At 40.9% G+C, this 27,892-nt stretch overlaps 2 protein-coding genes across 5 annotated transcripts in view; one reads left to right on the forward strand and one right to left on the reverse strand.

Moving 5' to 3' along the window:
• Positions 1–3,854, forward strand: part of HDGFL3 (HDGF like 3) — a 37,825-nt gene extending 33,971 nt beyond the window's left edge. Inside the window, exon 6 of the mRNA XM_034066472.1 lies at positions 2,487–3,854. Within this exon, the coding sequence (XP_033922363.1) occupies positions 2,487–2,492 (6 nt within the window). The 3' untranslated portion in view covers positions 2,493–3,854. The remainder of the gene's footprint in view (positions 1–2,486) is intronic.
• Positions 3,855–5,059: 1,205 nt separating this feature from the next.
• Positions 5,060–27,363, reverse strand: TM6SF1 (transmembrane 6 superfamily member 1). Of its 4 annotated transcripts, XM_034066469.1 has the most exons (10): positions 27,137–27,363; positions 24,948–25,051; positions 23,633–23,730; positions 22,460–22,563; positions 20,394–20,476; positions 18,941–19,062; positions 13,638–13,742; positions 11,513–11,605; positions 10,751–10,870; positions 5,060–5,433 (listed from the first exon to the last, which is right to left on the reverse strand). In XM_034066469.1, exons 1-10 carry the CDS (start codon positions 27,226–27,228, stop codon positions 5,242–5,244), a joined length of 1,113 nt encoding a protein of 370 aa, XP_033922360.1. In that variant the 5' UTR covers positions 27,229–27,363; the 3' UTR covers positions 5,060–5,241. The 4 variants fall into 4 exon arrangements, with proteins under 4 accessions (XP_033922360.1, XP_033922361.1, XP_030904474.2 ...); XM_034066470.1 differs by lacking the exon at positions 24,948–25,051 and having other exon boundaries at positions 27,137–27,222; XM_031048614.2 differs by lacking the exons at positions 22,460–22,563; positions 24,948–25,051; positions 27,137–27,363 and having other exon boundaries at positions 23,633–23,689.
• Positions 27,364–27,892: the final 529 nt, after the last annotated feature.

The following is a 27,892-nucleotide window of genomic DNA, read 5'->3' on the forward strand; positions in this document are numbered from 1 at the left end:
ACATAACTCAGGAGAAACATAAACGTCTGAACGCAAGTTGAGATTAAAGCAGCTGGTGTAGATTAAATATACCCTTTGCACTTCTGTGTGCATTGAATCCTGTAAACATTTTGACCTTAAACCAACATGGAATAACAATGATCATACAGAGCAAGGAAATAATTATCCTTCTGCCCTTCCAGCAAGAGCGTGTATAGTACAGGATGGCCGAGTCAGTTGCCAGACACTGTTGAGGAAGGAATTTTCAGTGCCAGAAGAAACAAGGCAATTTGTGAATGTAGGTTTATGCCCTCTTTGTATTCTCTATCCTTCAGTTTTCTTGATGACTGAAATGTTTCACTGGAATCAGTCAGGCTCTGTGCTCTTTGTTTTGTGTGCGGTAGCACTGGTCAGTGCAGCACATGTTGTACCAACTGTACAGTAAAGCTGAGAGGCTTTTTCAAAGATGATGAGAGTTGATCTGTTTCTGGAGAGACATGAAACCATGGAGACCATGGAAAGTGCATCCTTGTTGAGCAGCAGGAGCCTGAGCTGCCTGGGTAGGGGAAGGAGCCAGTCCCTGCATGGCCCCAGGGGCTGCCTGTAACAGGGGAGAGCTGTCAACTTCTGGGGCACCTGAGAGACAGAATGTGTCTTGTCTGTGCCATGCTGGGAGATGGCGCAGGGAACTGTGAAAATCCTACACAATTATTTGCTACCCAGCCCTTTATTGTCTCTCCTGTGCCACAAGAGACATATGCATGAGACACTGGGGAGAGGAACGATTAATATTCCCAGTACCCCACATAAGAATGGTGCCTACCCAGTCTTCCAGCTTTAGCCCAGAGGGGAGTTGTTGTTAGTAAGTGTTACTGGAGCTGGGAGTGGTACCCTAGGGACTGACTGTGTCACCACCCATCAGGGCTGGGTAGCAGCTGTCATTAAGAGCTTTAGCTGAAGGCGTGGTTTGGTTGACTAATCGTTTGTTTCAATGGGTGTCTGTTCTTCCCGCTGAAGGGAAAGAAGCAGCAATGAACCCTTCTAAGCCATGTCTCCAAAGCTGCAGTAAGTATAATCTCAGTGACTCTTAAACAGAAGAGAGGTCAATAAAGTGTGATACTCTGATGAGCAGCACATTGTCACACCTTTGGGAGGAGGCAAGGCTCAGGCAGTTCCTGTAAGCCATCATCACATGCACGAGTATTTTGTAATAATCCATTATCATGTGTCCTTAGCCAGGATGTCCTAGGACCTCCCACATGGAAAGTGCAGGTTTCCATTACTTACTGTTTGCAAACCTGTTGTCACAGGAAAGAACCACACTGAACTGGGTTCTGTCTTAGTTCAGAGGGGCAGCAACAAGGCTGGGATTCCAGACTGCCAAGTGGGCACTCGTATGCTCTTATCCTCTTAGGCAGAGAAGCAGTGTCTGCTGTAGCCATGGGGGAGAGCTTAGGCAGCAGACTGCTAGCGCAGGGATGTCTTCATATTCTTCTCTGGATCCTGTGTAAAATGAAAATTCCATCTCCCCAGAGGATTTAACCCTAACCCCCCACTTATTCCTTGATGATGATTTTTTTCCTTGGATGACCACAGTAGTTCCTTCATACCGCTTCTGTGTTGTGTTTCCTTCTGTCTGTCAGGGTGTGGGTGGACAAGCATTCACTCAGAATTCTTTGCAGAGGACAGAGATGCCTTGCCCAGGGTTAGGTAGGTATGTAGCATTGCGTGTTGGCACACTGCTGCACAAAGCAGGGTCCTGTGCCTGTCAATGAGTTTTGCTATCTCTGCTTAATATGAAGAAACCAAGACTTGGAGACATTTGCCATGATCACATGAGGACAGTGACCCTGTTCCCACTGATGTCAGTGGAGGCAAGTGCTGACCTTGACTCAGTCACCAAGAGGGAGTTTCTTCCTTTTCTGTCATCGCCTTCCAGGGAAGTCCAAGCCAACTCCACTCTGTCCTTTTCAGAAGCAGCATTCCAATCTGTTAGCTAGGAAAACTGTTCAGCTTTCTCTGTGCTTGCTGAGTGTTTGTTTGTGTGAGCACAAAACACTGTTCTCAACATCGGAGGCACCGAGGGATCCAGCTGAGCCTGAGCTTCTGCACAGGGCCTGGCAGGGATCTGGGGTAGTGGAAAAATGCAGATGGTGGCTGTTTGTGAAGAACACTACCAGATTCCTAATGAAGTGATTGGGGAAAACAGAAAAAGAACCACATCTGTGACTGGAGCTGCTTATTTGAATAAAGCCCAAACGTTTACTTTTAAACTGTGTTCTCTGCTATTCTATAGTGGTCTGTTTAGTTGATGCTTTAGTTGATGATGTTTAGTTGATATGAGCAGTTTTGTTTAGAAAAACATTATTGTTGGAACAGACCAGGTGGTTCCCTGAGCCTCTGCCTTTGAAGTGTGGCAGTAAGGCATTAATTATATCATGTTTGTTACAGCATGCTTTTTCTTAAATTAAATGTGATATCTTTTTTCTCTCTCTCTCTCTTTTCAGACTTAACCAACATAATGACTGCTGAATATTAAGGGAAAACACAAGAAGGTTACATGTTTGGTTGTCTAATATTCTTGGATTTGATATGAATCATCACATCTGTTCATTAGTATCATCAACAGCATCCCAGTTTGTATGCACATTATTCACATTCCTATCTGTTGTGTTTGCAGAAATGACATTTTACCCTTTTTTCTAAGGGTTACTTTTTGATTTTCATATTATTTGGTTGCATGAAGTTGCCCTTTACCAGTGGCTGAGGTGTATGAAGATACCGCATACTTGAACATGTTCTCAGTTCCTTTTCTAGACAGAAAAGGTGTAACTCCAAATTATATAATTCTAAATCAGCATTTTTTAAAAACAAGTAAAACTTAGAAATTAGTCCCCTCCATCCAGTACTATGATATCTTTCACGTACAAACATAAGTTTAGATTTCCCTATATCCATACTTTCTTGATTTTTGATCAGTTTAAAACATAAAAGAAAAATTCTTCAGTTGAAATCACCGCCAAGTTCAATAATGTAATAAAATACCTTTCCTTATTAGAAGTACCTAGCTAGTTATACTCTTAATACTTCTCAAATTCATGATGTAATGTACACTATCTGACTTAGTTCCTATATGTGGAGTTAGTGAAAGTCTTTTTGTGTTTCTTTAGATTAATACAAGGATTTTTTCCAATGCCAACACAATTTGAAATCATTCATTTGGATGCTTTCCATTTTTAAGCTTACTGTGATATAGAACCCTATGGGAAACCAAAAGAAAACATCAATTTTAAATAATGAAAGGCTTAAAAAAGGATGCTGTCATTCTGGCTTTTTTTTTTCCGTTTGGAAATAGAACTAGACTAGTAAGTAAGCATTCCAGATCCATTACTCTGTGTACATTATTGTTGCTATTGTGATAATAGAGATTTTTATTTATTTTTATGCCAGCTTTTATTGTGAAAACATATTTAGTCTGGTTTTATCAATCCTTGTTATGCTTGTCCTTGGAACATCTTTTGCGTATTCAAGGTTTGTAGTTGATGAGTTTACTGTAAAAAACTTAAAAAAAAAAACTGACAAAAAAACAAAAAAGGAAAGAAAAAAGAAAACAAAAAAATGTATTGTTTTTACAGAATAAATTTATTGGAATGTGTATTGGGAGTAAGGTTTGAGGTTGTAAGCAACTAAGTTAGCGTCATATTTGGCTTCATACGTGTAATAATGTGAGGTATTAATGTAAGTCAAGTATTAAAGCAAAACATTCTGTTAACATGAGTTGACCATAATAGATACAAGTGCAGGTGAGATCTTTATTTTTTCTGTACTTTGCCTTTTCTGGATAACAGGAGGTTATTAAATTCACCTTGAATGTATTCAAAGTTTCTTTAAAAACATGAGCAGTGACGCCAATGGCTCAGATACCCGATTGTGAGCCCGCACCTCTTGATACAGCCCAACAGCTTGGGGCTGGTTTTCATGGGAGGCTGTGCTGGGATGGAGCTACCGCCAGTTCTAGTGAGCATGGCAGAAGGCTGGGTGCCAGAGGGTTATTGCTAAACTCCCTTTCACCAGGAGGCATTACTGAGGTGGGTTGGGGTTATCTTGGGCCAGCCCCTTTGGCTGGAGGTGTGAAACCTGGGTCTCTCATCTGAGCACTGCTGCAAAGCACAGCTCAGCGTGCAGCAGGAGAGCCTTCCAGCATGAGTTTCTTGCTGCTCTCAAAGTCCCCTTGCACAGGGTGCGACATGCACATGCATGAGCTGATCCTGTCTCATTACTGGTTAGGTTTAAAAAGAAGATTCTTTAAATCAGACTGCCCAAAAGTCAACACTCCCAAATAAAGTGTTTCGAGTTAAAATGTATCAGCTAATTTCACCTGTGAGAAAGGCACTTAAGTGTACTGCTTTTAGTGTAAATACACATAGAAGGCATAGAAATAGTTGTAATTGCAAACAGAAACGTAAACCACACAAACCAAGGTCACTGTATTTGCTGCTACTTGTTTAGGACCAACAGCATTAGCAAAAGTAGCTGCAGAGAAGAACCAAAACCCCTCTCTGAAGCTGCATTCTCCCGTGTAAGGTCAACCCGCCCGACATATCAAGCAGCTAGGCCCAGTTCAGAGGAGCTACTTAAACTAGTTAAGCACATGCTTAACTTCAAGCAGATGAGCAGTCCTTGCAGAGGTGAATCCTTAAAAGAATTAACAACTATGATTTGCTTATCATATATGGAGTCTTACCATAAAAGTTGATTGCTTCTTAAAAAGATTTCTTGGGATTTTTAACAAGGCTGACCCACAAGACATACATTTTGACAAATAAAAGATGTGCATGTGACAGAGTTATGTATGTTAATTTTTCACACCTCAAAACATTGACCTTCCCATTCTACACTAGCTCTGCATAGGGGTTGCTGCCAGTGATAACTCTTCAGGGTGTGGAGGCTAAACACTGACATCATAATTATTATTTAACTTCGTGCAGTATTTCTAAAACTGTCAAAGCAGCTTACTTAAAAATAGCTATGGGAACCAGCAGCTCTGCTGCAGCGCAAAGTACAAGATGTTGAGAAGTGGTACTGAAGGCAGTCATCTTTATTTCCCTTTTCAAGTAGGATAAACAAACAGACCGTGCAACTTTACACAACTGTGCAGATTTACACATCTTACACACTTCATTCGGGTTCCATTGGAGCAGTTCAGTTACATCCCAACCCAGGTATATAGACAGCCAGAACGAGGAGCTGAAAACAGTTGTGTTATTCTGTTTTTTCTTCTTGTTTTGGTTTCATAAAAAACTCTGGCTTGTTGACACATCTGTAAGCGAACAGCTGGGGAAGAATCCCATACATTATGTTCAATATCAGGAAAAACTGTTTTGCTTCTTCAGGGACTCTGTAGATGTAAGGAGTTCGAGCATGAAGAGAAGCGCCAATATGGGAAAATTGAGCCTGTGGTGTGTATATAACGTAGATATTAAAGAAGGGAAAATTGATGCGTATTTTGGAAAGACGGCAAAATCTGCATGCAAGTATGCATCTCCAGTGACATTTTCTAAGCCAGCCCTTTTATTCCAGAATTATCTATCATACTTTTGCACAGTGGTATAAAAATACAGCCTAAACTAAGACAGTTAATACCTTGGTATAAGAGGCGTAGGTGGAACCATCAGTGGCACGGTAGGAGGTTTATTTTATGCACATGGTGGCGTTGATCTCTAAGTTAGGATTTCACCCTTGGCTTACGGGTGATATTCGTGCAACAGGGTCCAGGATCCTTACCCAGGCAAAAGGCTGCAGAGATATGTACTCTTGGGCCTCAGCCCAGTGATGAGGATAGGACTTGCACCCACCTACATGGGAATGTCATGTTTGGCATCAACAGGAAGCAGACAGACACTCTGAGTGAAGTTAGAATGTAAAACCTTGGAAGCTATGTTAGTTCTGGGTTTGGTTTGTTAGGGAGTTTTTAACCTTAAACCCAGCCTTCCAAAGTTCTGATCCCAGAACTGATGATTGCAAACATGTCTGCAGTATTTGGCTTTGGGCTGGGAGTGGTTCTGAAGCATAGGTTAAGTTTACAGTGAAGTTTATATGCAAAGACAACCTTGCTGGGCTGAAGAGTATTTTTAGCATAAACAAACATTTAAAGATAGAAGCGTCAGGATAGTCACTGTCTTTTGTCTCCATCTGTTACCTGCTATTTCAAGCCACAGCTCATTCACATTAACTATTGTGTGTCCATTTTGTTTTATTATTAGTTAGTTAGCCATGGAGATGTGTGATGGAGACTCACAAAGAAAACTTTTGCTTACAGTTAGCAAAGTAGAAAGTGAAAAAAATACAGTACAGGTGTTTTAATACACACCCTTCCAGCAAAAGGTTAGGCTGAGGCCATACATCAAAGCAGAAAAGGCAATTGATTTTCAGGTGATTCTAATCACCTCCACTGATTTGGGAGAGCTGATCTGCCACACCTGAGCCAGGAAACAGAGTAATCAAAGAAATCAAATAAAACAAACTTCAGGAGAGTGCCACTTAGTATGTTTCTGTAAATAGCTATTACACAGTAAAGAGATGTTCAGGGCCAAACTATCAGGAGATTTTTTATATTGGCCTCATTCACTGTCTCTTACAGCTTGTTTGTCCTCATCTGTCTCAGGCAGGAAGGAACTGCCTTTAGCACCTGGGGCACCTTGCTCAGCCCAGGTAACAAGTGCATTAGTGCTCAGGAGCAAAGTCTTGTTACATAAAGGTAGCAGCTTCCCAAGCAAATAGTCAGCTGCTGTCAGGATGTAGAGGGGAGGCTTGTTTCTGTCTGAGGTTTACCAAGACACAGTCTCTTGGTAGTACTCTTTAGAGCCTCTTCTGGGGTGAACAAGATGCTACGTACTTTTCTGGAGGACTGCAAGACCCACTTGTCACCAAGAGTGACCAGCCATCCACCATAGTAAGTTGATAGTAAATTCATAAGCTCATATTAAGCTTTGCCAGACAGAACTGGAAGGGCTGCTGTTAACTCCCACAGACTCCTTGATGCCTTTGAAGATTTAAGCCTTATTGTGTGGTCTTTTACAAGAGTTGTGGCATACTCGTGAGCTTTGAGCATTTTAAAAAGAAAAAGCAGAAGCATTTTGTTCTGTTTGTAGCTCATGAAGATTTTTGCTAGCTAATGTTGCACTGTATAATGAAGTTGCTGATTATTAGAGTTGTTTTTCAATATAACACATGGCTTTTTCCTTTCATTACCAGGGAGGATATTTAGGTCTGTTGAAGTCAATTATTATTTTTTTCTAAATTGATTTGTCTCTATGGAAATTGTGCTATGTCTTTAATCTCATGTGGTTCCTTTCCATCACTGTGCTCTGCTTCTCCCCACACCCTCCCCTTTTTTTAACTCCCTTGGGGCAGGGATGTGTCTTAAAAGCAGATCTGTCATTCACCAATAGCCCAGTCCTGCTCTTCTTTCAAGTACCAGGCAGGTTTGCACCAAAACCATGATTTTAAGACAATAGCTGTTAGTTACTGCAGAGCCTTCTGCTTGTCATGCTATAGGCTGGCACTGCCGTGAGAGCAACCTGGAGTCTGTTGTGTTACCTTGCGTTACCTTGCCATGATTCCCTTTTCAGCAAATGAGCCATTCCTTACTGCTTTCTGTCACTGAACCCTCTCAAGTTCAGAGTTTTGAGGATCAAACCCCTAAACCTTGGTTGAGAAATCAACCAAATGAGATGCTGCAGGTAAATTTCTAAGCTAGCCTTATTGATTTAACACCCAGCCTTTGTAATGTGGAAGCCTTGGCCAGCAGTTGGGAGCTGCCTGGTGCTGGACATGGCACTGCTCAACCTGACAACTGCAATTTGTGCCTGCTCCTCATTAAACTTTTTGTCTGTATGAAATAGCTTGGGCTTAGTTTTTTTTTAAATTATATCTTTTGTCTTTGTAGGCTGTACTTCGAATATTTCATATCCTGCAGTCAGGAAAGCCTTCCTCCTAGGGATACAGAAGGGCCTGGATAAAGGTTAAGAGTCCTTCTTCACTCTGTGCCTTCTCTCCAAAACTGGCTAAAATCAAGCAAAGATTGTCACTTATCTCAGAGGGGTTTGAAGGAGGCCATATGAGCCTGAGGAAAGCTATCAAATAGAGTGGGGAGAAAGTAACTTAGAAAAATATGCTCCTTGGGTTTAGGTTCTCTTGTAGACAAGAGGCACTGCAAGAGACTAGCCAACAAAAATTCCAGGATTAAGGCAGCACTGATGGAGTAGAGAAAGCTCCCTACACCTGGATAACAGGGCAATGAGCTATGGAAAGTTGGTGAGACAGAATGGATTTGGGTGGCAGGGCTATGGCTCTTCATCCCCTCTCATCTGATTCACAGATTCAGAGGCTTCCAGTACTTTCATAGAATCAGAGCTTTTGGTAACTTAGCTGTGTAACATTTAAAGAGCTTCAGAAAGTCTAAGGGTTATAACCTGGGTTTGGAGTCTGAATGTTAGTGGCAGAATAATTCAAGCTTGGAGCTGTGTGCAATTCTGAAAACTGGTACATTTTCTCTTTGTGTGTGAAAGGCTTGGCACCTTCAGAGGGTCTTAGCTTAGATGCATCACATGGTGTTTGAGACTTGTTTTTTGTAAAAAGCACATACTTCATAATGGTTGAAATAAAAATAATGGGAACTCCTACGTTCACTCTTTGTAGGAGAAGTGCTCTTTCCTGGGGAGCAATACCCATTGTTCCCATCGTTACCTTTATTGGATCTTTGTGTGTAATAGAAAGCAAAACGTGTTTTGGTAATTACATATGTTTTGAGTATCAATTACAATGTTTTAACTTGAGAAAACAATAGACAAACCTGGAAATCTGTTTTGCGCCTCAAAATGATCAAACCCAAAAGTAATCTAGGAGTACTCAATTTATTGTCGCACACATTTTTCATCCCAGGTTGCTCACAGTTTACCGGGTCAGATCAATGAAATCATGGTCGGTTGTAGGATGGCTGAAGTTCATCCTGCAGCCTGTTAAATACTACAAAAAAACCTCTCCCAAACCTAAAGAACTGTTTGGGATCACACGGGGGGGGGGGGGGGGGGGGGGGGGGGGGGGGCATGCTGCACCACACCATTCTCTTGATCCTTATTTGTTAGCCCAGGGCAAGCTTTAAAGAGTAAAATGGGAAATTGCAAGTGTTAGCTTTGGGTTACCAGTAGCTTTTCTTCTCCTTGTCTAATATGTAAATTGGCATTATCCTGAAGCCAAACCACAAAGGATAACAGCAGGTTTTAGTCTTTGCAGCACCACAATGCTGCATATATTTATCATACAGTTTGAAGGTACAAAGTGCCATTAAAAAAAAAGGGGAGTATTTGTTATGGGAAGCATTTAAAAGAAAAACAAACAAGAAAAAAACAAACAAACCAAAACCAACCAACCAAAAACTGTCTCCAGTCTGGGAGGCTGAGCTTTTTGGTAAACTTGCCAGATTGTGATAGCACACTCCGACTTCTGGTTTACCTTTCCTTGTGCTGAAGGAGCAGTTTCTTTCCTGACTGTCTGGGGAATTCATGAAACCTAAACAGTCTGTCAGTAGAGAGGGGTTCCTGACACCAGCTTGCCTACTTTAGCTACCTTGTGCTTTTTTTAAGTTAGATTTGAGGCAAAAAGTTGTATAGTATTTATGATACCTTTTGCTCATCTAAACCTCCTCATTCATGTTTGCCAGGCTCTATTTTGATATCATTTGGTAATTCAAGATTCTCTATAAACTGTGTAGGAAAAAGTAGTCATATTTTCTGTGATAATTGCTCACAAATAGAAAATCAAATTAAGCTTTCCCCATCCTTGCTGGGCAGTTAAGCTGGACTGGAGTTTGTATCTGTGATTATCTCAGGCCTGAGGAACAAAGCATTTGTTTGCGTTTGTCTAATAGTGGTACTTGAATTACATGTATTGCTGTGTCCCCATGTTCACATTGGAACAGGATTATGTGTGTATTTTCTTCATTGTCTGGATGCTCAGAGCACATTTAATTTCTTGCATACAGTACAAATCAATTGTTGCTGTCTCAACTGCTTAATGGTCATCTGTACGGCATGAGAATTTATTTATTAGCTCCTGTTAATTATTTCAGTTTGGTCAGTCTGTTCATAAGCATCAGCATCATCTTGTAATTAACTACAGTCATCTATTTAAGATAATCAGAACAGAATGAGTTAAAGTATAATCATTGGTCTGCCTTTGGCAACCCAAGCATGTCTTACTGTTACTGTGGTTTGTTGCCCAGGAGGTTCCTGGTATACCAACACCATCAACTGATATTGACCACTTGGTGTGACTAGTAGATACTTTTTCCACTTATGTTTTTCAAACTACCTCATTGGTCAACACATATCATAGAAACAAAGTATTGTGCTGTTTTGCTGTGTTCAGGGTTGGGTTTTATTGTGTGGTTGACTTACAGCTTCAACAGGCTTCCTCCAAGTCTCAGCTAAAGAGTGCATAGTGCTTAATAAAGTTTAAATGAGACCAGTAAAAAGGTTCTGCAGTAGGATGAAGTCTACTAAAACAAGAATGCAGACATTCATTAGAGATACCTAAGAGGCTTGATACTCCACTCCCTTAAATTAGTTTTTTTATAGATATAAAAGGTTATATCTGAGTTAAAGTGTCATAAAACCTGCATGGGATGATCAAGCCATGGGCCCCTTATTTATTGCATAGGTCTCTACTCATTATCTTGTAATTAAAGAGTGAACATTTTACAAAGAAATACCTGAGCTAGTCCTCCAGCATGTATAAGGGTTAAATCGGGCATCCAGGAACAACCAGGCACCAGCAGGCCATACAGAGCAATCACATGGTATGGCACAGAGTAGAACATGTATGCCAGCATCTGCATTTTAAACAGAAATATTAGTTGCTTTGCAGTGTGAGGGAAATGCATTTAAAAATTAGCCAATTGACTGAAGAACTGAGACTACTCAAAACTACACCTGGATGCTGTTGACTGGATCCAGCTACCCTAGGGTCTCCACTAATATTGATGGCTGTTGTCTCTTTGCCCCATCCAAATCCACTTCACCCCAGGACATGTTTTCTTACCCCTTGCCATCTTAAGACCATGCCAATAAGCATGGCTTGACCTAATCCAGCATCCAACACAACATGGGGTCTGTTTCTCAAGCTCCATCACACTTTCAGTTGGGAGGCACGAGATACACCCAAGCCACACCTTCCCCAGAAAGAACAGGTTCAGCAGAGGTACTTGGTTCTTGCAGAAGCCAGGGTTGCAAAACAATGGCAACCTTGCAAATGCTGCAGATCTAAAGCACAGCATTCCTTCTTCTGCAATGCCTCTGTCAATAGGGTTTGTATAAGGGTTGAAGAGTTGGTACCCTGTAATGGCTGCACGAGAATGCCTGAAGTACCATTTAACTTGCCATCAACAAATCACTTATTGATCTTGTCATCTGTGAAACCCATCTTTGCACCAGTTCACAAATCAGTTAATACTCTATGCTCCACAGTGCTTTACCTGAAGCTTGGGATAGGCAGCAGGATCTTTTATGTAGGGCTCATGAAGTTGAATATACAGCCGGCAGAGTTCAGCAGGGCAATCCAGAGCAATCTAAGGAGAATTTGTAAAACTTCCCATGAACAAAGAACATGTTCTAAACCATGGCCTTGAAGATTCACCAGTGGTCAGCAGCACTGCTACCCCAGAGGCTTGCTCAAAGTCTATTGTGCAGGTGACTCATTTGATCACCAGTTAAAAGCTGAAATGCAGCCTCCTCTCAGCTTCTGCTCAGAGGGATTGTGAGGAAATGCTCACAGGCTGCTTTAAAGATTTTGACCGGAAGAGAGTTCAGTCCGTTGGCTAAGCTGTAGTGAAAGTCTAATTGCTATTGATTTGCTCTGATAAACAGACTTTGATCCCAGCAAATGAACTTTCCAATGGAAAATTGCTCAATGGAAACCTCAGGTTAAGCACCCAATTGAGAACAGCAAACTGTAAATGCAGTCCAAGAGAAAAGTTGCACTGTGACATGATAGCAGTGGAGAGCAATGCAGAGAGACAGTGCTGCTTAAAATAATAGTAATTTTTAAAGGAGAGTAGCAAAGGAGAGATTGTTGGACTTTATGCTCGTATAGAAAGAACAAGTTCACAATAAACACAGAGAGACAAAAGTAGTTCCTTTTCATGATAGCCCTTAAAACTACTACAAAAAATACTATTGTAAAATGAGTTATCAGTCTGTGTCAACAGCTGACACTGTTTTATAGCAAGGCATCATTAATGCCTAAATTACAGGACTAAACAGTAAGTTTTGCACAACTTAGTTTCATGTGTATTTGTTCTGTGACTTGGAGGGGGAAATGTAAACATTTACAAAGAGCAGACATTCATCCCTGTTCTTTTCCAGCATGAGCCTCCAAAAATCAGGTCTGAGTGGACTGTAATGCATCAGATTTTATTCACTTTTTCACAAGCTCATGGTTACTGCAGCTTACGCAGAGACCTCTGTGTGTGTAAGGCCAGTAAGCAGCTCCTGTTCGGCAAATGAAATACCTAAGGAAATGACCACACTCAAAATCAGCAAAAAAATACTGCTCGGAGAAATGAAGCAGTGGGATTGTAGAACCAAATTAGATGCTAGAGCATGAATTAACATTTCCCAGAACAAAAATGCAAGTAAAACAGATGGTTATCAGTGATGCTCTTAAGCATGACCTGTGGGAAGAAATAAAGCAGTGTGTGACAAGTTAGAAGGAAGAAAAGAGAGGCAAGTCTTCAGTGAAACAGCTGAAGATGACCAAGTATGTGAGCAGCAGAACCACAAAAGGACTATCTGCCCTGGTAAATAAAATGTCATCTGGGTACTTGAATTGTTCTAGACAGGATCAGATCTACACATCAAGCAAGCAGGTGGTTATCTAAGACACCTAAACATTTATCTCTGTTCACTTAAAGATACACAACTCCTGACAGAAGCTTAAAATTCTTTAGAGCTGACAAAGGACTAGATTTACCTATTACTGCATTTTTCTACTTCAAGCATTTTCAGTACTGATTCATTCCCTCAGAAATTTTAATTCAATCAGCTGTGCTAAAAAAGCAAACTTTTTTTTTTTTTGAAAGTAAGCTCTTGGTAAGTAGAAACAAGCAGATTATGAGTTGTTCATGTAATATGGATAATTTTTTTCATGTGGAAATGTTCTCTCTGTTCGCTATCTAACACAGTGTAAATTAGCTTGGTTTCCTTTATAAACTTAATGATGCATCTCTGTTTAGAAAGATGTGAATACAGACTCAACTTAGTTGTTTTTTTTTTCTCTGCATTCTTGGCCATAAATGTAATATCAGAATGAAAACAGGTTTGGCTCACGCTGATCTGCACTTGGGATGTTATTTACTCTTGCAATTTGCACCTCCTTTTGAAAAATGTACTTTATACAGGGCAAAATGGAGAAGCAAAGCACCACTAATCAGCATAAATAAACAATTTGTCCTTTTTATATCTAAGGCCTATTCCAACCCTGAAAGTCTCAAGATTTCCCTGGAACAAAATGTACAGACTTTTTCACGTAGACACAAGGATTTCAAGTTTTCAAATTTTTCTAAAATTAGAGGACAAAATATTAAAATATCTTCAACTTACCATGCCCCTAAATATGCAAAACCCCGTTGCTAGAATGAGATATGCAGCTAACATTAAATCTATTGGTCGTCTTAAGAGTCCTTTCTTCTGGACTTCCTGAACCACCTGCAACACAGAACATGTTTAGTAAATACATCCTGGTTCCACATGACATGTATTTAACTGCAGATCAGTCACTACAAGAAGGGTGAAGTAGTGAACATTGTCACAGACACAGTTCTGTTAAATTATGCTCTTTATCCACTGATTTTAGAGGTGGAAATATTTCTGCATCTAAAAAGGTGACTTTAGACTTGATAGGATGCTGTGGGAAAATTAATGTGACTAAACTGTAGAAATGGATGGATCCAACTAAAGCCATTTCAATAAAGATTACTTTTAAAACAACCAAGATCAAATGAACACTAACTCTGCAATCACATGAGGCTTTAAAGCAGCATAACTGATTTCTTCAAAGTTGTGTCTTTTGTTAATTGGAATTAATTAATTTTCCTGGATGTCCATATGTAGAAAAACTTTGAAAGTGTAGGTTTGTCTTAAACATTTGAAGTTGAATCTAATATGCTTTGTAAAAGAACTGTTTGGAGGGACAGCAAAATGAGGGTCCATCATTACTGAGAGGGAATGCTGTTTTTCAGCAGTCTGTGACACTATTGAAATTAATGGAATATCACTGGCATAAAATAAAAACTTTTCTGTGGCCCTTTGAGTTCTCTGCTGAGTTCACTGAGCAAATGATATGCCTTTTATGTGTAACACAGAAACAGAGAATGCAGTGTGTGTGTGTATGGAGAATGGAAAATCCTCCTTTCATTCTTTTGTTACTGTACACTATGGGTTTCTCTGATGGGCACTGAAGCACTTGTCAGCATCTGGATCTGATTTGGTCTGTACCTCTCTTCCTCAGCCTGAGAACAGGAATCCCCCTGCACCATATGGGCAAATGTGAGGAGTTCACACTCTACAGGAGCAAAGACCATGTAGATATTTAACACAGAAGATGGCTTTGGAGGAACCAAAAGCATCTTTGTGTCTACATGGTAAAACTTACAAGACCTATGGAAACAATTCAACATGCTCTTTCAGCACTGTGTAGCCACAAAACCACAAGCACATCAGAGTATCTTTCTGTATCCCTTATGTTTTCAGAGGGAAAAACTTACCCATTTATATGTGTTACTCATTTCCTCTTCCTTTTTATTAGCTGCATGTTGGCACACAGCAAAAGAAAAACCTGATTTCCTTCCTGTTACACACTTGTGGAAATGTCTCCAAAGCACAAAACAATAATTAGGATGTAGAGGCACAGTTAAAGGCCTCAGGATAAAGATACAATAAAGTTACTGAAACAGGAGAACTGATCTTGCAAGCACAATTCCTGAGTAAGAACTGCAAGATCTGAACTGTGGTTTAACAATAGTGCTACTGTAAACACATAGGCCACCTCTTCCATAAAACTGACTCTTTTTTCTTTCTTTTAAAGCTAAAATACAAGTTGACACTTTTGGTTTTCAAACACAACAGGTTTGTTTAGGCAGTATGGTGTCACTTCACAGTATTTAAAATACTAGTGTAGGAATGTTTGTAATATTACCTGCAAAGAATGTCTCTATTCTAATATTTATTCGTATGAAAGACAAAGGCCTCCCATGGCTGCTGAGTTGCAAGTCATTTTCAGATGTAGACTACCTAAGGATAATGGAAAGTTGAGGATTGATATATTTTCTTTCCACTTTTCTCTAAGTATGAAACACATATAGGTATCACTCCTCCTTTCAAAAGGCATATTAAATGAATGTGTACATTTACCATGATCACAAAGCTATAACAGAACTTTGTGCTGAGAGATTTTGGAGACAAAGCCAGTATTAGCTGGAATGATCCTTGGTGCAGTTCAAGTTTGTGCAATTGCCAAGGTAGGGAAGACTCGCAACTTTTTTCTCTGCATACATTTATGCAAACAAAATGAAAATGCAAAGCGTATAAAAATCAGAAGCAAGAAGGTGAAAGACAGCATGCACTTTGCTGACAGACCTGTTTGTTACTTCTATTTTACACAGCAAGTTCACATCAATATGTGCTAAAATGAGTTCATGTGTTAAGTGCACTGGCCGAGTAGCAATGACCTGCCACACGTTTCCCATGTATTGCAAACATGATGGAACTCTGCACAGATCCCACCAACCCTGCTATTTCTTTTGTGTAGCAAGGAAGTGTTTTGGTCTGCTTTGCCATTTTTCTCACTTCCAGGAACAAAGCTATTTTCCATAACTTCTGAGAGGCTCCTTACATGATGGGTTTTAAGGAATCAAAATAATCTCATGTGCTGTCCACAGAAGTCTGTCACTTCAGAATTCATAGGCAAATATGAATGTGTATATTAATTCTGTTAGCTTTAAGGTACATTAAACTTAACTGATACACTTGGGATCAATCAGCTGAGCTTTGCAAATACTGAAGCACAGCTTGGTTTGATCCTGAATGAGGGTAAAACTCTATTCCTTTCTTATGCACCCACCTCTATTAAAAAACTTCCAGACTGTCAGTACCTCTTCTCTGTCTCCACATTGATTTTAGCTATTTTTTTTAAGTAACTGGTTTATAATAGTATCATAGCAATAAATACTGTGGCCAACAGAACACAGCTTGCTTCCCATGCTTTCATGTGAGTATTTTTCTATATACTTGCACTGTCACATTTAAAAGTGTTATTACATTCTCTTCCTAAATCTTTTAATACCAACTCTGAATAATGATAGCTAAAGAAAAGTTCAATTTTACAGCTAATTGGAAAAGACTAAAAGAGAACTAAATATTTTCAGGACTCACAATGCTCAGTAGCATTACACACAATTACTTCCTGGAAACAATATATAATTTAGGACTAGGAGTTGTATAAAAAATGAGAAAAATTCATGAATAGTCTTCAGTGCAGCCCTGTGGAGAAGGACTTGGGGGTGTTTGTCCATGAAAAATGAACATGAGACAGCAGTGTGTGCCTGCAGCCCAGAAAGCCAACCGTATTCTGGGCTGCATCAAAAGAAGCGTGACAGCAGGTCAAAGGAGGTGATCCTGCTCCTCTGCTCTTGTGAGACCTCACTTGGAATATGGTGTGCATTTCTGGTGTTCTCAGCATAAAAAGGATATGGAACTGTTAGAACAAGTCCAGAGGAGGGCCACGAGGATGATCAGGGGACTGGAGCACCTCCCTTATGAAGATAGGCTGAGAAAGTTGGGGCTGTTCAGCCTGGAGAAGAGAAGGCTGCGTGAAGACCACATAGCAGCCTTCCAGTATCTGAAGGGGACCTACAGGGATGCTGGGGAGGGACTATTCATTAGGGACTGTAGTGATAGGACAAGGCGTAACGGGTTGAAACTTAAACAGCAGAGGTTTAGATTGGATATAAGGAAGAAATTCTTTACTGTTAGGGTGGTGAGGTACTGGAATGAGTTGCCCAGGGAGGTTGTGAATGCTCCATCCCTGGCAGTGTTCAAGGCCAGGTTGGATGAAGCCTTGGGTGATATGGTTTAGTGTGAGGTGTCCCTGCCCATGGCAGGGGGGTTGGAACTAAATTATCTTAAGGTCCTTTCCAACCCTAACTATTCTATGATTCTGTGTTAAGATTTAAAAACATTTTATGGTACAGTTACTGAACATGGGTATTTATGCTCTGATATGAAGCATAAGTTAGCTCTGAAGATAAATATAACTTCTGAAAAATAAACTACTTAGGAAGATAGGAGGCCTCAGTGAAAGGAATCAAGGCTGCTTCTGTGACCTTCTGAGTAAGGAAGTCTAGGTTTACAGGAAAGGATTCACTAAGAAGCACAATGTTCAATTTTCAGATCATCAGCTTTTTATGCACTCTCATTATGAAACAGAAGTTAAAAACTAAGTTTCTCTACAATATATACCAAAGTAAAATATCAAACCTAAGGTAAGCAGTTCAGCTCCTGATAGGCATAAGAGACATGGCTGTATTCCAGCAAATAAGCAGTCCATCATGTATTTTCTATAATAGCAATTTTCTGTGGTATCCTCAGTACTAGGAAAACAAATAGACACCTTCATCCATCCGCCAAGCAAAGGCTGTTCTCACTAATACTTATAGCAAAAATCACCATCACTAACTACATGTAACTTTTCTACCCTGATGACTTTAAAGAATGTGTTTCTGGTCATAATTAGTAACACGTTTAAGTAAATCAGTTAAAATTGCTTTGGGATGGGACATGCAGTTTGCTGTAAGCCTGTGCAAGAGTGTAGAAGAGGTTTTGGCACCTGAAGTCTCCCCCACATTGCTTTTCATAGAGGTTTGCACTAATGGTGATTCTGGAGCAGTTCTCCAAACTCCAGGAGATATGAACCTCTCTCTATATCTCTGCTTCCTACTGAAGATTAAAGGATGGATGGCTGAATGTTCTCTTTCATACATTCCTGGGAAAATCTGCCAATGCATCATCTGCTGTTATTCTGTGGCACTGGCTATGCCACTCACACAATGACTGCCTGTTAGCTATGGAATAGGAATTAGCTCCTTTATCTGTGTCTGTGTTTCCAGTTACAGAATGAACCTGACTGAGACTTAGGAGCTCTTGTGATGCAAAAATATTTATCATATTACATAGAGCTGCTATGGTGTGCTGTGGCAACAAACTGGTTTGCTTATAGCAGCAAAGAGTTAAAGATCTGCTGTGTGCTTTGTACTGCAGGGACTATTTTTTTATATAAAACAGTGCATAAAATGTTGTTGCATTTTCTTCTTGCTCAGCTAGTCTTATTACAGCCCAACTATTAAATTCAAAGGCAAAGGTCTAAGGAGTTTTAAGTAAACATTTTTACAATTTTTTATTTTTTTAGCAAGAAATCTAAATAATTTACATATCAATTAATATACATTGCCTGTAAAATCTAATGTTGCAGAATGTACACACAAAAAATACTAAGTTACATGAAATCTGTAAGTCATCTGCCGAAGAATACTTTCCTGCAGAGCTTCTATGAGGATTTTGTGGTACTTTATGGAGATGGTATATGTCAATATTTTCATCAGCTAAGAAACTGAAACAGTCAGAAACTGAATACATAGAGCGTAGTAACACAATCACACATATAAATGGGTTCTTTACCCACCATGTTTAAATGGTCCTGATGTTTTAACAGTGCCTACACAGATTGGCAGCAACTGTCACAACAGTGAGCAGTTACAGTGCATTCCATGCTCACCAAGAGACCTAAAAACTCAGTAGAAATGGTGTCAGTTTTTCTAACAGTAGCCAACAGTTAAATACAATAATATTACCTTGACTGGAGTATCATGAGTCACAGAAGGTTGGTTATAAATTCTGAACCCAGCCCATATGGGAAGGCAAATGTATGGTAGACTTAAGAAAAAAGCAGGAAACACTTTTGTTCCGTATTTGCCTGTTAAAAGAATAATTACAAGATGTATAAGAATTTGTAAGCTGTATTGGAGAAGAGTTTAAAAAATATCCTATGTAATATAACACTGAAGCAGCTGTGGTAATGTAAGTATAAAACATTAGTAACCAGTGCTAAAGCAACACATAAATTTTGTTCAAAATGATGTGCTCAGTAGTGGTAGAGTCACAGGTGACAAGGCCTATCAGACAAGAAGCTACTTTGGAAATTAGAGAGGTTTTGAGGGAAGAGGAGACCACCTCAGTCACTCTCCATCGGTAATCCTATAGAATGGGGCATCTTTAAAATCTCTTAGTGGAACCTGCTTCAAAAAGGGACATTATTCTTTGAAAAATAGAAAACAGGAATATATCAATTTTTTTAAGATCTGCTATCGTATTTATTTTCCAAAGCCCTGATTTCTCCTACAGGTCTGTACTAGTGTTTGAGGGCAAAATATAAATTCAGAACAGCCCTCAGCCCAGGTAAATCATGGAAATCTGTGTGTCTACACTGGCTACTCTCTGTCAGAAAGGAAGGCTTAAGGCATGCTCGTGATAACAAGTTTCTCTGCTTTCCCCAGAACAAGGAAAGAGGAAGAAACGTTGTCACATTAAATCTGCTGACTGTTTTCTCTGTAGTGTGTGTGTATCTACAAAGGAGGGAACTGAACTGTCCCCAGGCTGCACCATGAATACTCCGCCTCTGATCATAAAAAGCCAGAACAAGCTTTTCCAAAGCTGACTGCAGGATTTGGACACGTGAACATTTTTCTCAGTTGAACACCTGTCACCTTTGCATCAATTTAAGCTTTGCTTAAAAAGGAAATCTCTAATTGAGAGGACTGACACACCTAAAGAAGCACCTGCTGGTAATAATGATGTAGGATTTTTTACTACAACCACCTCTATCAGCACAAACCATGCACTAATTTATGTTAGAAATCTAGCAATGTTGAAGTTCTTTTTAAAATAGAGTAAAATCCAGATTTCCCTTTTAAAAGTGATTTGGATGCCTCTTCTAAGGTGCTGGAAAGTCAGACTATTAAATAAATTGGAAATTTTATGCAAAATAAGCTCCATATTTTTCTGATACTGGGAAGCAGTTATTGATTTATTGCTTAAATTAAACCTAGTTTGGATGAAAGCCTTATGGGTATAACAAAATACAACACTTCTTTTGTTCTTTTTGCATCTCTTTACAGATATTCCTAAAACTCCTCTTTTGTATTACTACAGAAAGGAATCGATATTGCAATAAAATATAGATACCCTAATGCTGAATTTAGAAAATGCTTCACAGGAAAATGTTAGTCATATAAATCACGTCCTTACCAACAATGTTTCCAGGCATAAAGACAATGATGCTCATGATAATGGAACCTAGCCAGTAGAGGCCAATAGTTCTGTAGCTTTGTCTGTTTACAAAAGAAAACAAGACATCATTATTGCATAGACCCTAAAAATCCCTTACTCCAAATCACCCTTAAATCACCAACTGCCATGGTTGTGTCTTAGTGAGTAAAGGTTTAAAAATCTGTACCACAAGTCAACAGTGGATTTTTGACTCTGAAAGGAAGAAATCCCACATTCATGTACGAGAAGGTTATCACACGAACAGGACAGGATTTGTGCATATTCAGTTATTTGATGTTGTGTTTCACTCATCTAAAGACTGACTGCATGATTTTGCACATCACAGGTTGTTCAAGACTATAAAAGAATAACTAATTATTAATTTCACTGTTAATGCTTCTATGACCAGCAGGTACATTAGCCTCTAGAATTCAAGTACTTAGCTTCTCAATCTCTTTATTCAACAGCAAGAAACATAAGAATCTCTAGAAATAATTATTTTCTCTTAAATTGCATGATAAGATGGATGAGAGATCATCATGCTGAGCAGTACATTAATTCCTATCATAAATATCTTTGGGGAAAAACATGGGTTTTCACATATGGTTTTAATATAGTATCATAGAATAGTTAGGGTTGGAAAGGACCTTAAGATCATCTATTTCCAGCCCCCTCCCCATGGGCAGGGACACCTCACACTAAACCATGGCACCCAAGGCTCAATCTGGCCTTGAACACCCCCAGGGATGGAGAATTCAGTTTCCCTCGGCAACCCATTCACCACCCTTACAATAAAAAACTTCTTCCTTATATCCAATTTAAACTTCCCCTATTTTAGTTTAAACCCATTACCCCTTGTCCTATCACTACAGTCCCTAATGACTAGTCCCTCCCCAGCATCCTTATAGGCGCCCTTCAGAAACTGGAAGGCTGCTATGAGGTCTCCACACAGCCTTCTCTTCTCCAGGCTGAACAGCCCCAACGTTCTCAGCCTGTCTTCATACGGGAGGTGCTCCAATCCCCTGATCATCCTCATGGCCTCCTCTGGACTTGTTCCAACAGTTCCATGTCCTTTTATGTTGAGGATACCAGAACTGCACACAATACTCCAAGTGAGGTCTCACAAGAGCAGAGTAGAGGGGCAGGATCACCTCCTTTGACCTGCTGTCACGCTCCTTTTGATGCAGCCCAGGATACGCTTGGCTTTCTGGGCTGCAAGCACACACTGCCAGCTCATGTTCATTTTCTCATCGACCAACACCCCCAAGTCCTTATCCGCAGGGCTGCACTGAATCTCTTCTCTGCCCAACCTGTAGCTGTGCCTGGGATTGTTCCGACCCAGGTGTAGGACCTTGCACTTGGCATGGTTAAACTTCATAAGGTTGGCATCAACCCACCTCACAAGCGTGTCAAGGTCCCTCTGGATGGCATTCCTTCCCTCCAGCGTATCAACCGAACCACACAGCTTGGTGTCATCAGCAAACTTGCTGAGGGCACACTCAATCCCACTGTTATGTCACTGACAAAGATGTTAAACAAGACCGGTCCCGACACAGATTCCTGAGGGACACTACTTGTTACTGGTCTCCAGCCAGACACTGAGCCATTGACCACAACTCTGTGTGCTGCCATCCAGCCAATTCTTTTTGTCAAATTGATGTCTCTCCAATCTAGAGACAAGGATTTCATGAGGGACAGTGTCAAACACTTTGCACAAGTCCAGGTAGATGACATCAACTGTTCTACATGTATCACCTTTAAGCTTCCCTTTTAACTAACACATAGCATGAGGATGGGCTTATGCTCTCTGCTGCAGAGTGAAGAAGACAGACTTCAACTCAATGCTTTTGCTGGGCTTATTCAGCTGAAAGGGGAACTTGGTGAAGGTACAGTTCCTGAAAGTAATAAAACTTTAAGTGTTGCTTTGGCCTACGACATGAAAGAGTCCTGAAAGAAAAATCTAAATACTGCATAGCAAAAAATGCCATTTGTAGGTTAAACGAGCATGCAGCAAAGGAAACAGTACACAAATCAAAATTCCTTACTCCCATGCAATAGCTGCCACCATCAGCAGATACATCAGATAATGAGCGGAGCCATCCCAATAGCAGATCACATGGCCATATGCAGTGTTCAGATATGGTTCACCCTAGGGAACATTTATTTTTAAAAAGATGCAGTGATTAGGGAAAGAATAATTTATTAATTAAACAGCAGGAAACAATTTCAGAAAAGTAACTGATGCTCTCTTAATCCAGAGGTACAGGTTTTGACTGAAATGAATGCTTCCAAGCACAGGTTTTATTTAGGTAGGATCAGCTATAATTAAATCAGTTCTATATTTGCAAAATAGGGTGCGAGATGGGAGGCAAGACTCTTATGTTACTGTCAGCACTGTTCTGCTATTTTATGGAAATATTACTTTTCCATATTTTAGTGATAAAAGCTACAAAATAAAGATATACTTAACAGGAAACAAATTAAGATACATTTAGCAACCTTGAGATCCACAACAGTATTGAATATACTGATGACAACATATAACCTTGTAAGGTCCAGCTCATTCCATGGATCTTGTCAATGACTTTCATGTCAAACTCTTACTGAGCTATTTTTGGTGAATGTTGATATTCAGCAGCCAACAGATTCTGCTGACTACGTATCTGGCGTCATCACTTTTTAACTCCAGTTCGCTTCAGTAAAGTGATTAGACAAAAATAAAGGAGCAATTTTGTTTCTTTCTTGGTAACACATTTGGGTACTTGTCCTGGTTTCAGCTGTAACAGTTATTTTCCTCCTTCCTAGTAGCTGATGCAGTGCTGTGTTTGTTTTAGTCTGAGAACAACGATGATTGTGGTTCTAAGTTATCAGCTAGGCTTAAACCACAACAGTCCTGCAGTACTCATCTACTCCTAAATCCTACCAATAGTTTTCTGCAAATACATACAGTCTGTTCAATTCCCACAGAAATAAATGCAGAATATTATTATTAAAACCAAGTGGAATAACACTGGAGCTTGAAAAGAGTGCTGTTTTTCCCAAATGAATGATTTCAGGTCAGTGAAAGTTTTGTCCATAACCATAATGAAATGGGTCAATGACCAAATTCAAGAAGACCCTTTTGAATGTGTAACTGGCTATTTTCCTGTGACAAATACTATACCAACTTATTTATAGTAAAGATTTTATTTACATTTGTAAGCCAAACAATTGCTTACCTCTCTCAAGTAATGAGTCATGAATCCATCAATAATTCCATCCTGTTCAAGTCCAATTATTAGATTCACTACACTGGTAAAGGCAAATACAGCATAAACTGTAATAAGATAAAGAGTAAAAAATAATTAATAAATATTTGGAACCACACAGCTGCTTCACAGTCTGACAAATTCAGTCAGGCAGGGATCTATTGAACCAGATGCATTTACTTTGAGGTCACAGATATTTAACATACAATATGATTTTCCCACATAGTGTAGCATTTTTTTATCAGTGGCTAGTCAACAAAGTTCTTAGGAAGCTTTTCTTAGGAACACAAAACTCTGTCGAGCTGTAGGCACAGCCTCCATGGGAAGCCAGTGTCTGCAGAAACAACTATGTAGCCGTTCAAAAATCTTGGTCACATGAAGAGTAAAACTTTGATTGTCCTCATCTTTTGGAAAGGAGAAAGGACAATAAAAAGGAGGTGGAGAGGGAAATGTGACTTGCCATTTTTGGAGGTGAGCAAGGCAAACTGCATCAGCCACAGCAGTCCACAGGAGACCTATCTGGCAACTTAGCAAGTCACTCCTTTGACACAGCAAATTTATTTGTGGTAGGTTTATGCTATTTATTTCCTTTGACTTCAGCTTCATGCAGAACACTGGGGAATGACACCTACGAGTTGTAATGAGGAAGAAGACAGAGGCAAATACAGGTAGTTTGTACCCTGCTTTGCCTAAGGGTCCATCTTGTAAAACTGACAAAAAAACAGCAGTCTTTTTTATTCTAGATTTTGCTATAAGGTAAACTAGAACTAAAGTGTTCTTTTAAAGGGTAATCATTATCTCTGTTCTTTTATGGCAAAGAATCAGTATAGAAATACTTGAGTCTGCAGACAGCCTAAGCCAGGAACTGGGATGGTTTGAACTTTCTTGTATATCACAAAGATGAGTTAACACAGAAGCCTAATAAAAATAGGAGAATTAAGGAATTCAGTCATAGGAAGAACCAAGCCATGCAGACCTTGATCCAAAAGTTCCAGAAAGACTGAGTGCACGCAGGATGAGATATATGAGAGGTCTACTGTGGAGTCTAAGTCCTGCTACAAGGAGGATCTTAATAGAGCAGATATGACAGTATTTCAAACAGTCATGGCCCAGCTCAAGTGTTACTCTTGTTGTTTTTCCTGGTCTTTCTTTCTTGGCTCCTTAGCACCACCTCATCAGATAGTTCTGAAGCCATGCTTTAAATGTTCAATCTGAAATAACCGTCATATATTATTTATATAAATTAATACATTCTTATTTTAGCTTCACTGTTACCAAGACATACCATAAAACAGAGGGTCTTTGGGTGGTTTTCTTTTGACAAGAACACGAGCCAACAGAGCAATAAAAACCAGAACCAGCAATCCAACTGGAACAATTATCCAGGAACTGTAACAGTGTGAAAAAGAAAAAGAATTGAAAAGAAAGAAAGAGGCAGAATTTTGCTTGCTCAGCTTTTTTTACCAGCTATCCTCGAATGTCCAGACTCTTAAAGTAACTTTTAATACTTTAAAAGTATTTTAAGTCTCTTTTTAAAAGGGTCTTTTTAGTTTTTAAAGTCTGACACATAGTCTGTCATAGAACTCATTTTATAGTTTTGCAAAATTTATGTGCCTGTCTTTTCACATGTGATCATCTAAAAAAAGAAAATGCTAAAATAGCTAGATAAACAACATAGCCAGAAGTCTAGATTTGTCTGACTAAAATCAGTTTTCATACTGGTATCTGCAAAAATAAACAAAAATGATGGAAAACTTAGAGGCCGACGAGAGGTGAAAGTCACAAACACAGAGATTTCAAGGCCAAAAAGGATCATTAGGGACATTTAGTCTCAGCTCAGTAATAAATTTTCTACTCAGGAAATTACATATTCACAAATAAAACACGTCAGCCCTGTATAACACAGGTAGCAGTGTGGAGCGCCTACACTGGATCTAGGTCTAATTTCCAGTTTTGGAAGTGCTACCAAAGGTCTTTAAAAGACAGGATCAGTTGGGAGGTCAGTAAGCAACGTGGGTGCGATCAACAGAAAAGGCTTTTTCTCTGAAGACGGGGCTATAATGTTGGTGCGTGTAAAGTGGTGGTACGGGAAAGGACAAAAATCTTTGGCACAAAGCAAATTTGTCTCCTTCCCCAAGAAAACACAAGTTAAGAAAATCAGTTTGAAATTTGTTTATAGCTCTGGATAGATTCTATTAGTTCTCTTTAGGACAAAACTCTTCTCAGTCTTCACTTTTGTGGTTATGCATGGAGTGAAAAGGAGTGGAAAGTTAGGTAAGGTCCAGAAGCATACACTAAAAATATTTGGTATATGATTTTTATACATAGTACCAATTCTGTGTGTCAAGAAAATTAATTGTGTACAAATAATACTATGGCAATTTCAGCCTTCATGCAACTTGACTCAAAGTTATTGCAAAAACAGTGCAAGATCAAACATATCAGCATATACACACATACTTCGAGTCGGGATGAGCAGTATTAGCGTGTTGGTTTTGTTTATAGCTTGAATCTTCTGCTAGTCTGTTTTCCCGGTGATGAATTTCTTCATACCATTACAGCTGTTACTATTGCAGTGACTTTTCACTGCGGTCTATCATTTTGAAATAAATATTGGCAATGAATCAAGTAAGTCAGCATGTGTTATTCAGCATTTCTCTAGCAATGAGAAACTAAAAATGAAGTTATCGGCTGAAGGAGGAAAATGAGGACGGAACAGATGTAGCTAAGCCTTAAACCCACGACGCAAATATTTGCGCAGTAAAGTTGCAAAACACCCTAGGCTGTGGGATCACAAAATACCACATGGACCTTTAAGTACGGAGGTTTTTCCATGAGGAAAGACCTTTCTTTTCTAGACCTGCGGTTGATCCTGGGATCCTATTTTTTTGGCAGAGGAAGGGCACATGGACATTTCCAGTTAGAACTCGCACGTCTTACGGGGTGCCCTGAGCTGGTGAGTTCTTCCATTCGTTTTAAAATAGAATTGGATTTTGTTTGTGAATGCTGGGCTCCGGGACAGCCTCCAGCGCCCGCTGCCCCGCGGCTCCAGGCTGGGTGCGGGGCAAGTTCGAAGAGGCCGCTCTGTCCTCTCGGCGGCGGTGACCCTTGCTCCGGAGCACCGGGACACGCTGTAGAGGATGCTAACCCGGAGGGTCTGGGGGCCCTGGGGTGAGGATCGTGGGCCAAGAGCCCCGCTCCCGTCTCCCTGCTTGCATCCCGGCTCGGCTCCCGTTAGAGGACGCGGGCAGGACCCGAGAGCGAGTTCCCCCTCCGGCCCTACCCGCGCCCTCCGCTGCCCCGCTCCGCCTCCCGCCCGGTCCCGCTCATCCCCGCGGCCGCAGCTGCCCTGTCCCTGCGCCGCTGCTAAAAATACCCGCGGGGCTGCCCTGGCCGCCCGCACCTCCCTCAGCCCCGCCGCCCGCTCCGCTCCCCGGCCGCAGGGCGGGAGCCGCCCGGCCTCGCCCGCCTCACCTGCCGGTGGCCGCCAGGCAGTTGAAGAGGTACGTGACGGGGATGGCGGTGAGGGACAGCACGAAGACGCCGGTGGCCGCCGAGGCGCTCATGCCCGCGGCGGAAAGCGGCAGCCGCGCTCTGCGCCCCTGAGAGCGTCGCGCCCGGCCCGAGGCACCGCCTCGCCTCAGCCCTTCCCGCCCGCCGGCCCCTGCCCGCTGCCCGCCCCGCCTGGGGAGGGTTAAACCCGCCTCAGAAAGCGGAGCCGGCCGGGGCTGGAGGTCGGTGCCACCGCCCGCGCGCCCCGGGGCTCGGCCCGCCCCGGCCCGGCCCCGGCGGTAGGGACTGCCCGATCGACGGTGCCGCCCGCGCCGGACCTCAGCGGTGGGGGAGCGGCGGCAGGGAAGGGGCAGCGAAGGGCCCCGGCGGGGCGGCAGGCGGCTGCTGCAATAGTTGAAGGAAGCGTTGGGAAGGAGGCTGAACGGGTCAGTTACGAGTAACGGCGCGGCAGGACCCCGCAGGTGGAGGCAGTGCGTGGTGCGCGGTGTCTGCTGGAGTAGATCCTTGTCATAGGTGGGAAAGAGGTTCCCTCGATCTGGCTAGTCCAGGAGGCTAAGAAATCCGATACAAAAGTATACATCCCCTTTAAAATAGAATTTAGCAGGGTTATTACGAATAAGGACATTAGCATTTAAACAGTGTTTTAATTGTGAACTCACTTTTCTATTTAAATGTCAAAAGATAATAGAAACCGCATATCCATCATCTTTTTTTCTG

This window comes from Melopsittacus undulatus, chromosome 9 (genome assembly GCF_012275295.1).
Source record: "Melopsittacus undulatus isolate bMelUnd1 chromosome 9, bMelUnd1.mat.Z, whole genome shotgun sequence".
NCBI classification, from domain to species: domain Eukaryota; kingdom Metazoa; phylum Chordata; class Aves; order Psittaciformes; family Psittaculidae; genus Melopsittacus; species Melopsittacus undulatus.

Coding starts and splice junctions, on each gene's coding strand:
- TM6SF1 (XM_034066469.1), bottom strand. CDS start 27,228: ATGAGCGCCTCGGCGGCCACCGGCGTCTTCGTGCTGTCCCTCACCGCC. Junction 19,063..20,393: donor TATGCCTGGAAACATTGTTG/GTAAGGACGTGA, acceptor TTCTTTTAACAG/GCAAATACGGAACAAAAGTG. Junction 5,434..10,750: donor ATGCTGGAGGACTAGCTCAG/GTATTTCTTTGT, acceptor TACACACCACAG/GCTCAATTTTCCCATATTGG.